At 35.9% G+C, this 17,883-nt stretch overlaps 1 protein-coding gene across 6 annotated transcripts in view; it reads right to left on the bottom strand.

Moving 5' to 3' along the window:
* NOL4 (nucleolar protein 4) overlaps positions 1–17,883 on the bottom strand; it is a 464,847-nt gene that overhangs the window by 339,674 nt on the left and 107,290 nt on the right. For 3 of the 6 annotated variants that reach the window (XM_019986452.2, XM_070778758.1, XM_019986453.2), the window contains exon 2: positions 5,219–5,368. In XM_019986452.2, the coding sequence (XP_019842011.1) occupies positions 5,219–5,368 (150 nt within the window). Of the gene's footprint in view, positions 1–4,188; positions 4,252–5,218; positions 5,369–17,883 lie in introns of those variants that run through there. The other 3 variants (XM_070778763.1, XM_070778760.1, XM_070778762.1) reach the window with 3 other exon arrangements.

The following is a 17,883-nucleotide window of genomic DNA, read 5'->3' as shown; positions in this document are numbered from 1 at the left end:
CCTGACACTAAGCACAGAAATAACTATAACCCGCTATTTCAGTAGTGTCTCAGACTACAGGACTATAAGTCAAGCAAGACTGATGGTTACAGGATCATTTATGTTTACAATGAAATTTGAGGCCTGGTCACATCTGTTGCATTGCAGCTTCAAATCACATTATAAATTTAGTAATGGCCTGCTCACCACATGATTTAGATAACTGCAAAAATTTTAACAAAATGGAGAGCAGTGAAAATCTGATGACACTTGAGATTTATCTCCTTTCTTATTTGATTGCTATTTTAAAAACTTGGAAAAAAGAAGTCTAATGACTACAGATACTTTTCATGATTATTACTATCATTATTATTATTTATAAGAGAGCTCTCTAGATCATAATAAAACCCAAATCTTCTATCTCTCTGCTATGTTCATCAGGCAATCTGCTTTATCAAGAGCAGGAGGCATTTCCCTGTTTGAACACCTCTTGTGCCAGCCAACTTGTTCACCTCGGTACTGTTTTCCTTGTGTCTCCCAGTACAGTAATGGCTCCACACGTACTGTGAAAATTGCTGTAATTCCTTCAGAGTTGGAAGAAAATAGAAATATAGCCCGCTCATTTCACATGTTCAAAAACTGTGGCCTAAGCCAAATAGAGGGTAGATGAATTGCTAGGAACTCTCAGAACTTTAATTTAGTGTTGTTGTTTTTTTTTTTTTTTGGACAGTAAAAATGGTTGCAACTTTTTGTCATTCCTCTTATTCTCAATTGACAAGAATTCTGAAAATGTTGACATAACAAACTAGCCCAAACAGTGCAAGTTAAAATATCCCACTTAGCAGTAAAGGCACCAAACCTATAGATATTAATAAAAAAAAGAACAGGATAAAAATGATGCTGACTAGGTTTTAAGGTTAAGTGTTACAGGACCTGAAAAAAATAAATACTTTTCCTTTCTAAAGTCAGAATAGGGATACAGACATTCTGGCTCATATATTATTTTTCTATAGTATGTCCCTGAATGTTGCTGTTCAGTCACTCAATCGTGTCCAACTCTTTGCAACCCATGGACTGTAGCCCACCAGATTTCTCTGCCCATGAATATCCCTGAATAGGAATATTCTATTCATATTGAAAGTAAATTATTTAAAGAGAGCCAGTTTTAAAATTTTTCAGAAGAGTAACTGAAAATTAACATAAGACTGGAACTTGGGAAGAAGCAAAGAAATAACTGAAATTCTCAGAAACATCATCTAGCAGGAAAGGTTGTAAACAAAGGGATCCTGGCTTACTTCCGTTCTTCCCTTCAGCCTGGTCAAACCATATGCTGTTGGTTATGCTGTGGACTGTCAGAGACTGTGACATTTATAAGATGTACACAAAATAATGCCTCAGTCATGACTTTTCCTCTCTTTCCCAACATGGAAGCATTGGGGCAAGCAGAGGAAATTACATCCATAATTATAATTAGGACAATGATGGAGCTATGCTGATTGTCTTCTACCTGGTACAAGACTAGTGATTGGCTAAAGGAGAAATAGCATTATTCAAAAGTTGACCACAAGTCAAGTACTTCATGAATATTAACTGATTTATTTATTTTACCATGCCATGTATATCATTATCTAAACAGGAGGGGAAAATAATAAAAAAATAAATAAGTGGCCCAAAGAGGCACAGAGAGGAAGTACTAAATCTGAAATTTAAAACTGAGTCTGCCTGGCTTCTGCTCTACTTTCTGGTAGCTGTAGCATATGCTTTCCATTCGGAATTAAATGAATGCAATTATTGGCAGCTCTGTATGTGAGTAATATGTGTAAACTTACTGTTTCACACCACAAGTTACATGTGTATGTGTACATTTACACGTATATATGCAGACTGTTCTGTCTACTGAAAACACTGACTTTTCTCACTAGTTCCTGTATTTCCACCACTTGATTTTATTTTAGCAAGAAAGAGCTTTGAAACTTTATCCTTTAATTGGACCCTAACTAAAGACACCTTTCTGGGAAGCCAACTGTGCTTTAGCCTGTGACAAAATGCAAGAGATAAAACACAACTGGAGAAGAGCTGTTTCCTGAAGGTGGAATTCAGACAATAGTTAAAGACTTCAGAAAAGTTAAGGACTGGAAGATAGCTTCCTGCATTCATGATTTTTTTAAACAACGTTACACAATTAATTTTGAAGTCACTTTCCAACCTGCTAAGTATACTTGCATTCAATCTTCAGTACAAAGATATATTTAAGTTCAAATGTAAGTGATATCTGAATGATTCACACTTCTTCTCTACTCTGTTAATGTATATAATCAACTCAAAAATATTGAAGGAAACACATTCAATGCACCAATGAAGGTTTATACAGAGAGACAAATGAAAGGGAAAAAATACCTAAAAGACACTAGAATTCAACAATGGCTGAAAAAATTATTTTTGATAGCCTTTACATATTCCTAAAATGTGTCATTTTATGTGGATTTTTAAAAAGAGCTCATAAGTAGTAGAACACACCCTCCAATTTTATCTCTAGTCAGATCAGATTGCGATAAAATTTAAGTTGTATAATGACTAGATATTTCAAGGAATGATATACTGCAGATAGGTAAAAACAAATGGCATTCAGAAGTTAATCCAATATTAAAGGACCACCATTTCCTGCAGAGTGAAAACACAGAAAAGATTTGCAAAAAAGGCAAAGTAAATAAAATGACCACTAAATCTATTGGTAATATTATTAAGACAATATGACACGTTTTAATGATTAGTTGTATAAGTATAGTTTCTTGGCTATGTAGCATAAGGGAGAAAAAGAAAGTCAATAAACATAATCATGCATGTTCTATGAGCCAATGTGTTAGAAATAGAAAATAATCTTAATGGGAACCATTATAATTGCAGTAGGTATCTAGCTAATTTTACCAATGACTAGCCAATTCCAGCATTAGCATTGAGAACTAAATTCTGACCCAACAGTCTAGGGCCCTAACAGCACTAAACCATTTCATTTCAAATTACATTTAGTGTGATGTCCCATTAGTTGAACACTTATATTAGCTTTTAACATTAGACTTAAATTCATTATAGAGTCGTGTGTACAGTTTTGCTGGCAATGCAGCAGTGTTTGTTTTTTTTTTCTTCCCCTATATTATTACTCCATAAAATAGAAATGTTTTCTAATTAGGATTCAATCAAGAGATACCAGAAGGCAAAAGATTAGGCCAGAAGAAACCTTTGTGGTATTAGGAAAAGGTGAGAATACTTTAATTGCAAAAACAAAAATTAAATTTGGCAAAGAGAAGGATCTTCAAAAAGGACATTCTCAAGAGGGAATGGGTGATGCTTCAGACACTATTAGTATGTTCAAAGTTGGTATCTATCTCTACTCCAAAATGCAGAAAATGTCTCCAAAATGTTAATGCAAAATTATATATATTGGAAATGTATTTACCAATTAATTGGAAGGATTTAGCATGTTTTATGGCAGTAGATCAGTGTCTCTACATTTAGTAAAACATAGGATGAGAGATTTGGGTCTATGATCTATTTTTATTTTAATTAAAAGTCTCTAGTAAATGCACTTCAAAGATTAAATCACTTTCAATTGCTTTTGGCACCTACACAGATTTGGCTGCCATATGATTACTGACAATGAAGCTACTTGGGTTTTTTGTTGGTTTGCTTTCATTTAATACAATTGAACTTATGTATTCCTACCTTACAAAGTCCTATCAAGTTCAGGTAGCTATTTTGTAAAAATGAATTATCATTACCATAAGAATATACAGTTAGTGATATTAGTAGATCAATATATAATTTTTTCTCCTATTAGTATCTAGAGATACAGCCCTGGCTTAGGAGACAGGCAAAATGAGTATGTTCAGTAATATTAATTTGCACAAAAAAAATTTAAGAAGCTAGATTATTGTCATTAGTCATGATAAAAATGTCTCCTAGGATATGTAAGTCAAAAGAAAGTTTATGTGGCAGAATTATGTAAGGAAACTTACAAAAGTGCCTGCCCACAAACCATGCAATCTGGAAACAGCCAAGAAACAAAACCATAGAGAAGGAGAGATAAATACAACATGTATTAGGGGTTATTATGCAACTAAGATTCAATATGATCCTGGAAATATAGCAAAAAATAGTTATGGAAAAGAAGCTATTTCTTATGCTCAGTAGCTAATTTTCAAACATATGTACCTGTATTTGAAACTTTGAGCATTTCACACATTTTTCTGTATCTGAAAAAAAAATGGATCCAGACTGATATTGTGTATAAATATAGCTGAAAACAGTTAATATAAAGGTAGCCAAAAGCAAAGTTCAATAAGAATCATAAAAAAAGGATATTGTTCTGATTGCTGATAAAGTATTTCTGATGTACACTTGCTCATATTGGAAAAGAATGATTTACTGTTCAATTTTCCTAGAAAGGATGAATTATCTATAATAAGATGATTTCATAAAATGTTTAATTAAATTAAAAACTAGAATAAAATGTTTAGATCGAACAGTAAGTATAATTAGAGACTTTAGAAATAATATATAACTTCATTTTGACAGTAAATATTTCAAAGTCTAACAGTTAATTAAATCTGTATTCTAGATAATTTACAATAAAAACATTATATATTTTCATTTTTAATTGATCAAGGGCATTAGACTATAAAAATAATACATTTTAAAAATAATCTATACTGGAAAATTAAGAAATGCATACCCTTCAGGGTAAATGTATTTAATACAAGGTAATATAAGAGGAGGACATAAAATTTTCTTATTCATGTGATTATAATTATTAAATAAGAAATACCTGAACATATTAATATGATTTGAAGGGGAAGGACAGTTAAGACAATAGTAGTAGTAAAACATTCATCTGTTCCAGTACATAATTTATATTGTATGATTTGAAAATATATTATGTATTGAACATATAATACAAATAATCTTCCCATGTGGGCATTTAACTGGGACTAACCACATTGTATGCTTATTTTAAAAAAATAACACTAAAAACACATTTGAACTATATGAAATAAACTTAGTGAACATACAACAAAAATAAAATCAGTAATAATAATAGTTTAAATGCTGGGTATGACCATGATACAGTAAAATTTATGTTGAAGATAGAATATTCATAATTAACCCAACTTTAGCAAGTATATAATATCAAATTTCAAAATGCATGCCTTTTTTTCTCTTTTATTTTCATTTCTCAACTTACTGCTTTGTAAGTTCTCTTTTGTCCAGCGTGTTTCCGAATTTGTTCTCCATTTGGCCCTGTTTCCACATGCATTGAATAGATAATGTCAAAGAAATCTTCAACCACAGCTACCCGCCGCAAAGATAGCTTCTCATCTACCCCTACGCCATCCTGTAAACAAAACCAAAAAAAAAAAGGCATAAGATTAATAAAGATGTATTAAATACATAAGATTAACACATAAATTTCATTATACAAAAGCATTTTGATAAACCGAACCAAATCATCTAGATAGGAAAATTGAAAACATGTGATTGAATATCTTGTTTTATACTTTATTTACATATAAAACTTTAAGAAACATGAAAGAGATATTTGGCAGATTTAATCATGCCAACAAAGATTGATTTATCTAATAAATATCTATTGTGTCCCTGGGTACTGGACATTGTTATTAGAGAAAAGAAATAATATGAAACCTCTACCATAATATCATAGAGTCTAGGAAAGAAAATTCATCTATTCTTCTATCCAGATTAGACTAAGAGATAGTATGTGTTAAAGGTTAAAACTGTGAGCTCTAGAGATTATCTAGGTGTAAAATTTGGATCATCCACTCAGAAGTTGTGTATTTTGTGCAAATCACCTAAACCTCTCTAAATTTGTTTTCTTACCCATAAAATAGGGATGTTGCTTACTTAACAGAACTGTAATCATTAAATGAAATAATGTATGTACGGGATATAACCCAGTGTTTGACATTTAGTGAACAGTCAGTAAATCGTGGCTTTTGCCATTCTGATGATCATGATAAAAGTACTAGGGCAATTCAGAGAATAAAGATGTCATCTCTGACTAAAGCACCTTCATAGAAGAAACAGAATTTGACAGTATGCTGAAGAAGGGGATTCATCATGGCAGAGAGAAAGACCACAATGAGCCAAAAGTTCCCGTACGTGATTGAGAAGAGTAAATAGTAAGCTTTGAATGAGATAAGAAATAAATTTAATCTTACATGGCTCCACCTGAAAGAATTCACTACTTCTGAGTGGAGGATCCCAAGTACCACCTATCTCTAGAGCACCCATTTTTATCCTTTAACCCTTAGTCTAATATTGACGACATCATAGATACATTTTTATTTCTGAAGTGAAAGGTTTTCCTACTTACAAATACACACACACACATTCAGACAGTGTTCTTATTCAAACCTTATTCAACCTGAAGTAACACTGTATTTCCATCAGTGCTGGCACACAACAGACGAAGGTGATTAACCTGAGCAAAATCATTTTGCAGTCAATGAGTCAAATGGCAAAGCCTCTTTCAACAACAGTGCTGGCAGACTAAGTTCACTGCAAAACTGAAAGCAAATTGCGTGATGTTTTTTGTTAGTTTCATTTTATTTTATTGATTTGTTTCTGGTTTATAATAGAGCTCAGAATCAGTAGTGCCTAAAGCAGGATATTAAATAACTATATATATATAAAGTTTTATATAAGGCCAACTGCTGAGTTTTCCATATTTCCTGGCATGTTGAGTGCAGCACTTTCACAGCATCATCTTTCAGGATTTGAAATAGCTCAACTGGAATTTCATCACCTCCACTATCTTTTTACATAGTGATGCCTCCTAAGGCCCACTTGACTTCACATTCCAGGATGTCTGGCTCTAGGTCAGTGATCATCAACCACCCTGATTATCTGGGTCATGAAGATCTTTTTTGTACAGTTCTTCGGAGTATTCTTGCCACCTCTTCTTAATATCTTCTGCTTCTGTTAGGTCCCTACCATTTCTGTCCTTTATTGAGCCCATATTTGCATGAAATGTTCCCTTGGTATCTCTAATTTTCTTGAAGAGATCTCTAGTCTTTCCCATTCTGTTGTTTTCCTCTATTTCTTTGCACTGATTGCTGAGGAAGGCTTTCTTATCTCTCCTTGTTATTCTTTGGAACTCTGCATTCAGATGCTTATATCTTTCCTTTTCTCCTTTGCTTTTCGCTTCTCTTCTTTTCACAGCTATTTGTAAGGCCTCCTCAGACAGCCATTTTGCTTTTTTGCATTTCTTTTTCTTGGGGATGGTCTTGATCCCTGTCTCCTGTACAATGTCACAAACCTCCATCCGTAGTTCATCAGGCACTCTGTCTATCAGATCTAGTCCCTTAAATCTATTTCTCACTTCCACTGTATAATCATAAGGGGTTTAATTTAGGTCATATCTGAATGGTCTAATGGTTTTCCCTATTTTCTTCAATTTAAGTCTAAATTTGGCAATAAGGCATTCATGATCTGAGCCACAGTCAGATCCCAGTCTTGTTTTTGCTGACTGTATAGAGCTTCTCCAGCTTTGGCTGCAAAGAATATAATCAATCTGATTTCAGTGTTGACCCTCTGGTGATGTCCATGTGTACAGTCTTCTCTTGTGTTGTTGGAAGAGGGTGTTTGCTCTGACCAGTGCGTTCTCTTGGCAGAATTCTATTAGCCTTTGCCCTGCTTCATTCTGTACTCCAAGGGCAAATTTACCTGTTACTCCAAGTGTTTCATGGCTTCCTACTTTTGCATTCCAATCCCCTATAATGAAAAGGACATCTTTTTTGGGTGTTAGTTCTAGAAGGTCTTGTAGGTCTTCATAGAACTGTTCAACTTCAGCTTCTTCGGCATTACTGGTCGGAGCATAGACTTGAATTACTGTGATATTGAATGGTTTGCCTTGGAAACAAACAGAGATCATTCTGTCGTTTTTGAGATTGCATCCAAGTACTGCATTTTGGACTCTTTGTTGACTATGATGGCAAAGAAAGGCAATGCCAAAGAATGCTCAAACTACCACACAATTGCACTCATCTCACACACTAGTAAAGTAATGCTTAAAATTCTCCAAGCCAGGCTTCAGCCTGAACAGTGAACAGTACATGAAAAGTGAACTTCAGATGTTTGAGCTGGTTTTAGAAAAGGCAGAGGAACCAGAGATCAAATTGCCGACATCTGATGGATCATCGAAAAAGCAAGAGAGTTCCAGAAAAACATCTATTTCTGCTTTATTGACTATGCCAAAGCCTTTGACTGTGTGGATCACAATAAACTGTGGAAAATTCTTCAAGAGATGGGAATACCAGACCACCTGACCTGTCTCTTGAGAAATCTGTATGCAGGTCAGGAAGCAACAGTTAGAACTGGACATGGAACAACAGACTGGTTCCAAATAGGAAAAGGAGTACGTCAAGGCTGTATATTGTCACCCTGCTTATTTAACTTATATGCAGAGTACATCATGAGAAAAACTGGGCTGGAGGAAGCACAAGCTAGAATCAAGATTGCTGGGAGAAATATTAGTAACCTCAGATATGCAGATGACACCACCCTTATGGCAGAAAGTGAAGAAGAATGAAAGAGCCTCTTGATGAAAGGGAAAGAGAAGAGTGAAAAAGTTGGCTTAAAGCTCAACATTCAGAAAACTAAGATCATGGCATCCGGTCCCATCACTTCATGGTAGATAGATGGGGAAACAGTGGAAACAGAGGCTGACTTTATTTTTCTGGGCTCCAAAATCACTGCAGATGGCAATTGCAGCAATGAAATTAAAAGATGCTTACTCCTTGGAAGGAAAGTTATGACCAACCTAGACAGCATATTCAAAAGCAGAGACATTACTTTGCCAACAAAGGTCTGTCTAGTCAAGGCTATGGTATTTCCAGTGGTCATGTATGGATGTGAGATTTGGACCATAAAGAAAACTGAGTGCCAAAGAACTGATGCTTTTGAACTGTGGTTTTGGAGAAGACTCTTGAAAGCCCCTTGGACTGCAAGGAGATCCAACCAGTCCATTCTAAAGGAAATCAGTTCTGAATATTCATTGCTAAGACTCATTTTGAAGCTGAAATTCCAATAATTTGGCCACCTGATGCAAAGAACTGACTCACTTGAAAAGCCCCTGATGCTGGGAACGATTGAAGGCAGGAGGAGGAGGGGACAACAGTGGATGAGATGGTTGGATGGCATCACCAACTCGGTGGACATGAGTTTGAGCAAGCTCCGGGAGATGGACAGGGAAGCCTGGCATGCTGTAGTCCAAGGGGTCGCAAAGAGGTGGACATGACTGTGCAACTGAACTGACTGCACTGATCTTGAGAAAGCATAATAGAGCTGAAAGGTATCTGGCTCCCTGACTTCACATCATACCACAAAGATACAACAGTCAAAGCAGCATGAAACCGGTAGAAAAACAGTATTACAACCACCAGGTAAGCAAGATATATATTTATATGATATACATATACATAATAGTGTGCTACTCAGCCATAAAGATGAATGAGATGTTTCCCTTTGCAAAAACATGGATGGACCTAGATAGTATTAAGTGAAATAATTCAGAGAATGACAAATACCCTGATTTTACTTATATGTAGAATCTAAAAAATAAGTGAACAAACATAATGAAATAGAAACAGAGTCACAGACACATAGAACAAGGAGGTGATTGCCAGAGGGACATGGAGTAAGGGATGAGTGAAACAGGTGAGACAAATTAAGAGGTATAAACTTCCAGTTACAAAATAAATGAGTTACAACATGGGAAATACAGGCATAACAATGTAATATCTTTGTATATGAACTAGTCTTATTGTGGTGATCATTTTGTAATGTATAGAAATACTGAATCATGAGATATGCACCAGGAGCTAACATAATGTTATAGGTCAATTATACCTCCAAAAGCAAATAAACAAAGTCACAGAAAAATAAATTAGATTTGTGGTTACTTGAGAAGGGTGGGATAAGGGGAACTGATTAGTGGTTAAAAGGTACAAATTCCCAGTTATAAGCCCTAGGGATATAATATACACACATGCTAGTAAAGTAATGTTTAAAATTCTCCAAGCCAGGCTTCAGCAATATGTGAACTGTGAACTTCCAGATGTTCAAGCTGGTTTTAGAAAAGGCAGAGGAACCAGAGATCAAATTGCCAACATCTGCTGGATCACGGAAAAAGCAAGAGAGTTCCAGAAAAACATCTATTTCTGCTTTATTGACTATGCCAAAGCCTTTGACTGTGTGGATCACAATCAACTGTGGAAAACTCTGAAAGAGATGGGAATACCAGACCACCTGATCTGCCTCTTGAGAAATCTGTATGCAGGTTAGGAAGCAACAGTTAGAACTGGACATGGAACAACAGACTGGTTCCAAATAGGAAAAGGAGTACGTCAAGGCTGTATATTGTCACCCTGTTTATTTAACTTCTATGCAGAGTACATCATGAGAAACGCTGGACTGGAAGAAACACAAGCTGGAATCAAGATTGCCAGGAGAAATATCAATAACCTCAGATATGCAGATGACACCACCCTTACGGCAGAAAGTGAAGAGGAACTCAAAAGCCTCTTGATGAAAGTGACAGTGGAGAGTGAAAAAGTTGGCTTAAAGCTCAACATTCAGAAAACGAAGATCATGGCATCGGGTCCCATCACTTCATGGGAAATAGATGGGGAAATAGTGGAAACAGTGTCAGACTTTATTTTTCTGGGCTCCAAAATCACTGCAGATGGTGATTGCAGCCATGAAATTAAAAGACGCTTACTCCTTGAAAGGAAAGTTATGACTAACCTAGATAGCAATTGAAAGGCAGAGACGTTACTCTGCCAACAAAGGTTCGTGTAGTCAAGGCTATGGTTTTTCCTGTGGTCATGTATGGATGTGAGAGTTGGACTGTGAAGAAAGCTGAGCGCCAAAGAATTGATGCTTTTGAACTGTGGTGTTGGAGAAGACTCTTGAGAGTCCCTTGGACTGCAAGGACATCCAACCAGTCCATTCTAAAGGAGATCAGCCTTGGGATTTCTTTGGAAGCAATGATGCTAAAGCTGAAAGTCCAGTACTTTGGCCACCTCATGCGAAGAGTTGACTCATTGGAAAAGACTCTGATGCTGGGAGGGATTGAGGGCAGGAGGAGAAGGGGACGACAGAGGATGAGATGGCTGGATGGCATCACTGACTCGATGGACGTGAGACTGGGTGAACTCCGGGAGTTGGTGATGGACAGGGAGGCCTGGTGTGCTGCGATTCATGGGGTCGCAAAGAGTCGGACACGACTGAGCAACCGATCTGATCTGATCTGATGATTAATATAATTAACACTCATGTATGTTATAAAAGAGCTTTGATGACAAGGAAAACTATTTTTCTTTTTCTTTTACTTTATCTATGAGATAATGGATGTTCACTCATTGCAGGCATCATTTCACAATGTATATCAGTCAGATTATTTTGCCTTACACCATAAACTTACAGTGCTGTTTATCAATCGTATCTCAAAAAAACTGGATGACTCCCCCTCAAAAAAATTACAAATCAGAGACCTATCTTTCCACACTAAGTAACTAGAAAATGAGTAAAGTAAAACCAAGCAGAAGGGGAAAATATTTTTTTAAAGAAACAAATTAAATAGAATAGAAAAATATAGACAAGATCAGCAAAATCAAAGAGTAGTCTTAGAAAAAGTTTCTTAAATGACAAAACTTTAGCTTTACTGACCAAGATAAAGACAGAGAAGACACAAATGACTAACTCAGGATATTAAGAGGAAGACTACTGACATCACAAAAATAACTGTATGCTAACAAACTAAATAACCACAGAAGATGAACAACTCCTGCAAAGATACAAATCATTAAAACTAACTTAAAAAATAGAAAATTTGAATAGGTCTGTCACAAGTAAACAGATAAAATTAGTAATAAAAAATCTTTTCACAAGGAAAGTACAAGTTCAGAGGGTTTTACTAGACCAAATAATCAAAAAATTAAGCTGATTCATCACAAATTCTCCTAGAAAAATCGATGAGAAAATACTTCTAAAATCACTCTATGAGGTCAGAATTACCTTTATATCAAAACTATTGGGTTGGCCAAAATATTCATTTTTAGTGAATTCTTGTGTGGGCATTTTAATACTGAAGACACACAAAAATTTTTTTGGGCAAATTATGCTTAATTATTTCAAGAAAGGTACAAATGCACCTGAAATGCGTGTCAAAAGTGGTTTGCAAAGTTTCACGCTGGAGATTTCTCACTGGATGTTTATCCACAGTCAAGCAGACTAGTTTAAGTTGACAGCAATTAAATCGAGACATTGAAAACAATTAGTGTTATACCACATGAGAGATAGCCCATATCCTCAAAATATCCAAATTAAGAGTTGAAAAGTTTCACATTGAATGCACTGGGAATAAATTATTCAATAAAGTTCTAGGTGAAAATGAAAAAATGTCTTTTATTTTTCCTTAAAAACTGAAGGAACATGAGGGAGGAAATGACAACCCACTCCAGTATTCTTGCCTGAAAATCCCCGTAGACAGAGGAGCCAAATGTGCTACAGTCCATGGGGTTGCAAAGAGTCAGACACAACTTAGCGACTGAAAAATAACAGCACTCATTCATGATAAAAGTTCAGCAAACTAGGAAGTGAGGGAACATCTTCAACTTGATAAAGAACGCTTACAAAAAACCTATAGCTAAGTACACTGTATGGAACTAACGTTGGATATATGTCTTCATATAACACCAAGCATGAACCCTAATGTAAAAAGTAGACTTTAGGTGATAAGAATGTGTCGATGCAAGTTTATTTATTATTACAAATATATCACTTTGGGTTGGGATATTAACAGTGGGAGAGTGTGTACATGTGTGGATACAGTGGGTATATGAGAATATATACAGTACAGTATATGTCTGTACTTTCTGTTCAATTTTGCTGAGAATCAAAATCTTCCGTAAAAAATAAAAATTAAAAAGAAACTGAAGGAAAGTTTTGGCTAATGCACTTAATATATCACAAAGAAAAACACTTCAACAAAATACTAATAAATAAAATCCAAACATATATATATATAAATTATTATGTACCATAATCAAGTAGGATAATATTGGATGGTTTAACACAAGAAAATAAATTAATGTGATATACTATATTAATAGAATAAAGGGAAAAAGCATATGATCATCTCAACAGATGCAGAAAAATATTTGACAAAAGCCACACACTTTTCTGACAAAAACTCAGTAAACTAGGAAAAGAAAGGAATCCTCAATCTGATTGTGGGTATCTTTAAAAACCTCCCACTAGTGTCTTATTTAATGGTGAAAGACTGAATGCTTTCCCTCTAAGAACAGGGCAAGACAAGAATGTCTGCTAAAGCCATTTCTAATTAACATTGTATCGAAGCTTCTAGTCAGATCAATTAGACAAGTAAAAGAAAAGACACCTATAGACTGGAAAAGAGGAAATAAAAATATCTCAATTTGCAGATGACATACTCTTGTATATAAAAAAAATCCTAAGGAATTCACTAAATAACTGTTGGAATTAATAAATGATTTTTTTCAAAGGTAAGATTCAAAATCAGTACATAAATATCAAATGCATTTCTGTTCATTAGCAATGAACAACCCAAAAACAAACTAGGAAATATAATTGTATTTATAATGGCACCTAAAAAATAGAATGCTAGGTAAAAGTTTAGATTTAATAATGTTATAGTTCACAAAAGAAGTGCAAAACTTGTATACTGACAGGTGCAAAACAGTATTTATAAGAAATTTTAAAGTATCTAAATTGGGGGCAGGAGGAGAAGGGGATGACAGAGGATGAGATGGCTGGATGGCATCCCCAACTCGATGCACACAAGTTTGGGTGAACTCTGGGAGTTGGCAATGGACAGGGAGGCCTGGCAAGCTGCAGTCCATGAGGTCACAGAGTTGAACACGACTGAGTGACTGAAATGAACTGAACTGACTGAAATATATGTATCCCACGTTCATGGATCAGAAGGCTTAATATTGTTAAGATGGAAATACTCCAAAAATGATTTACAGAGTAAATGTAATTGCTATTAAAAGCTACCTAGTTGTTTTGTTTTGTTTTGTTTTTTACAGAAATTGACATTAAAATGTATAGGTACTGCAAAGTACTAAGAAAAATTGAAATAATATTTTAAAAGAAGAAATTTGGAGATCTCACATATCTTGATTTCAAAACGTACTATAAATCTAAAGTGATAAACATAGCATTGTACCAGCATGAGAACAGATATATATATCAGTGGGATAGAATTGAGATTTCAAAGATAAAACTTTACACTTATTTTCAACTAAGTGTCCGACAGGAGTGACAAGATACTGCAATGGAGAAAGAATAGTCTTTTCAACAAATGGTGCTGAGACAACTAGATGGTGGTGGTGGTCTAGTCACTGAGTTGTGTCCAACTCCTGCAACCCATGAACTGTAGCCCACAAGGCTCCTCTGTCCATGGGACTTTTCCAGGCAAGAATACTGGAGTGGGTTGCCATTTCCTTCTCCAAAGGATCTTCTGAAACAGGGGTTGAACCCAAATTTCCAGCATTGCAGGCAGATTCTTTACCACTGAGCCACCAGGGAATGAGACAACTGGATACCCAATGCAAAAGACTGAAGCAGCATCACTATGTCACACAATGAAAACTAAATTACAATAGATCATAGATCTAAACATAAGAGCTAAAACTTTAAATGCTTACAAGAAAACAGGAGTATTTTTAACCTTTTGTAAGGCAAGATTTTCTTAGTTATGAATCTTATTGCAAAAGCAACAAGAGAAACACTGATTAAAAAGAACTCCACCAAAATTTTTTTAAAAAGTCATGCCACAAATAGTACAATCAAAAAAGTGAAATGACAACCAATAAAAATGGGAGAAGACATTTGAAAATCTTATATCTAATAAGAGACTGTCATCTGGAATACATGAAAACACAACTCAATAATAGAAAGACAAATAATCCAATTAAAAGCTTGGTTTAAAAATTGAACAATTCTCTAGAGATGTTCAAACTGCTTAAAGGCACAAGAAAATATGCTCGACATCATTAGTAATTAGGGAAATTTAAATCAAAACCTCAATAGGATATTACCTCACATTTACTAGGGCTGTTATAATCAATAATAAGCATTGGTGAGAATAAGGAGAAATTAGAACCCCCCTGTATTGCTGATAGGATTGCAAAATGATGCCACTGCTTTAGAAAATTTGGAAGCAACTTGGAAAATTAAACATAGACTTATCAGATGACTCAGCAAGTCTACATCCTTTTATAAATTCAAGACAAATGAAACCATCAGATCAGATCAGATCAGTCGCTCAGTCATGTCCGACTTTTTGCAACCCCATGAATCGCAGCACGCCAGGCCTCCCTGTCCATCATCAATTCCCAGAGTACACCCAGACTCACGTCCATCGAGTCAGTGATGCCATCCAGCCATCTCATCCTCTGTCGTCCCCTTCTCCTCCTGCCCTCAATCCCTCCCAGCATCAGAGTCTTTTCCAATGAGTCAACTCTTCGCATGAGGTGGCCAAAGTACTGGAGTTTCAGCTTTAGCATCATTCCTTCCAAAGAAATCCCAGGGCTGATCTACTTCAGAATGGACTGGTTGGATCTCCTTGCAGTCCAAGGGACCCTCAAGAGTCTTCTCCAACACCACAGTTCAAAAGCATCAATTCTTCAGCGCTCAGCCTTCTTCACAGTCCAACTCTCACATCCATACATGACCACTGGAAAAACCATAGCCTTGACTAGACGAACCTTTGTTGGCAAAGTAATGTCTCTGCTTTTGAATATGCTATCTAGGTTGGTCATAACTTTCCTTCCAAGGAGTAAGCGTCTTTTACTTTCATGGCTGCAGTCACCATCTGCAGTGATTTTGGAGCCCAGAAAAATAAAATCTGAGACTGTTTCCACTGTTTCCCCATCTATTTCCCATGAAGTGATGGGACCGGATGCCATGATCTTCGTTTTCTGAATGTTGATCTTTAAGCCCACTTTTTCACTCTCCACTTTCACTTTCATCAAGAGGCTTCTGAGTTCCTCTTCACTTTCTGCCATAAGGGTAGTGACATCTGCATATCTGAGGTTATTGATATTTCTCCCGGCAATCGTGATTCCAGGTTGTGTTTCTTCCAGTCCAGCATTTCTCATGATGTACTCTGCACATAAGTTAAATAAACAGGATGACAATATACAGCCTTCATTCACATAAAATACATTGTACATAGTATAGAAATATATTTATAATAGCCAAAAAATATGAAACAATTCAAATGTCCCTGAACTGATAAATATAAATAAAGTGCATTTATACAAGAAAGGCATACAGAGAAATAGGAAGAGATGAAATGTTGATTCATGGTATGACATGGATGAACCTGGAAGATACAGAGATAAGTAACAGAAGCCAGTCACCAAAAAATCACATATTACATGATTTCTTTCATACAAATGGGCTTCCCTGGGTGGCTCAAATGATAAAGAATCTGCCTGTAATACAGGAGACCTGGGTTTGATCCCTGAATCAGGAGAATCTCTTGGAGAAAGGAATGGCTCCAAAAAAGGCAAATTTGCATAGATACAGAGTAAATTCTTGGTTGCTTAGAACTCGGGAGAAGAGAATGAGGATTGACTGCTCATAAGTCCAAGTATCTTTTAGAAGACAAAAATGTTCTAAAATTAGTTGACAGTGATATTTTTATATCCTTGTTATTATTGTTCAGTTGCACAGTTGTGTCTGACTCTTTGTAGCACCATCAAGGACTACAGCAGGCCAGACTTCCCTGTCCTTCACCATCTCCCAGAGTTTGCTCAAACTCACACCCACTGAGTCGGTGATGCCATCCAATGATTTCATCCTCTGTTGTCCCCTTGTCTGCTTACCCTCAATCTTTCCCAGCATCAAGGTCTTTTCCAGTCAGTCAGCCCTCTGCATCAGGTGGTCAAAGTATTTGAGTTTCAGCTTCAGCATCTGTCCTTCAATGAATATTTAGAGTTGATATCCTTTAGGATTGACTGGTTTGATCTCCTTGCTGTCCAAGGGACTCTCAAGAGTCTTCTCTAGCATCATAGTTGAAGGCATCAATTCTTTGACACTCAGCCTTTTTGATTGTCCAGCTCTCACATCCGTACATGACTACTGGAAAAACCATAGTTTGACTATACAGACCTTTGTAGGCAGTGATGTCTCTGTTTTTTGAATATGATGTCTAGGTTTGTCATTGTTTTTCTTCCAAGGAGCAAGCATCTTTTAATTTCATGGCTGCAGTTACCATCCACAATGATTTTTAAGCCCAAGAAAATAAAATCTGCCACTGTTTCTACTGTTTCCCCATCTATTTGCCATGAAGTGGTGGGACTGGATGCCATAATCTTGATTTTCTGAATGCTGGGTTTTGAGCCAGATTTTTCTCTCTCTTTTTTCACCTTCAAAAGGTTCTTTAGTTCCTCTTCGTTTTCTGCTATAATGGTGGTGTCATCTGCATATCTGAAGTTATTGGTATTTCTCCCAGCAATCTTGATTCCAGCTTGTGATTCATCCAGCCCAGGGCATTTCTCTGCATGTAAGTTAAATAAAGAGGGTGACAGTATACAGCCTTGACATGCTCCTTTCCCAATTTTGAACCAGTCCATTGTTCCAAGTCAGTTCTAACTGTTGCTTCTTGATCAGCATACAGGTTTCACAGGAGGCAGGTAAGGTGCCTATGAATCATTTATAACCCTATGAAAAGGCGAAGAAATTGAATTGTACACTTTAAATGAATGGATTGTACAGTATGTGAATTATATCTCAATAAAGCTATTAAAAGATGTGGTCTCCAACAGTTTTAGA

This window comes from Bos indicus, chromosome 24 (genome assembly GCF_029378745.1).
Source record: "Bos indicus isolate NIAB-ARS_2022 breed Sahiwal x Tharparkar chromosome 24, NIAB-ARS_B.indTharparkar_mat_pri_1.0, whole genome shotgun sequence".
NCBI lineage: Eukaryota > Metazoa > Chordata > Mammalia > Artiodactyla > Bovidae > Bos > Bos indicus.
This window is presented reverse-complemented; position numbering and strand designations above follow the sequence as displayed.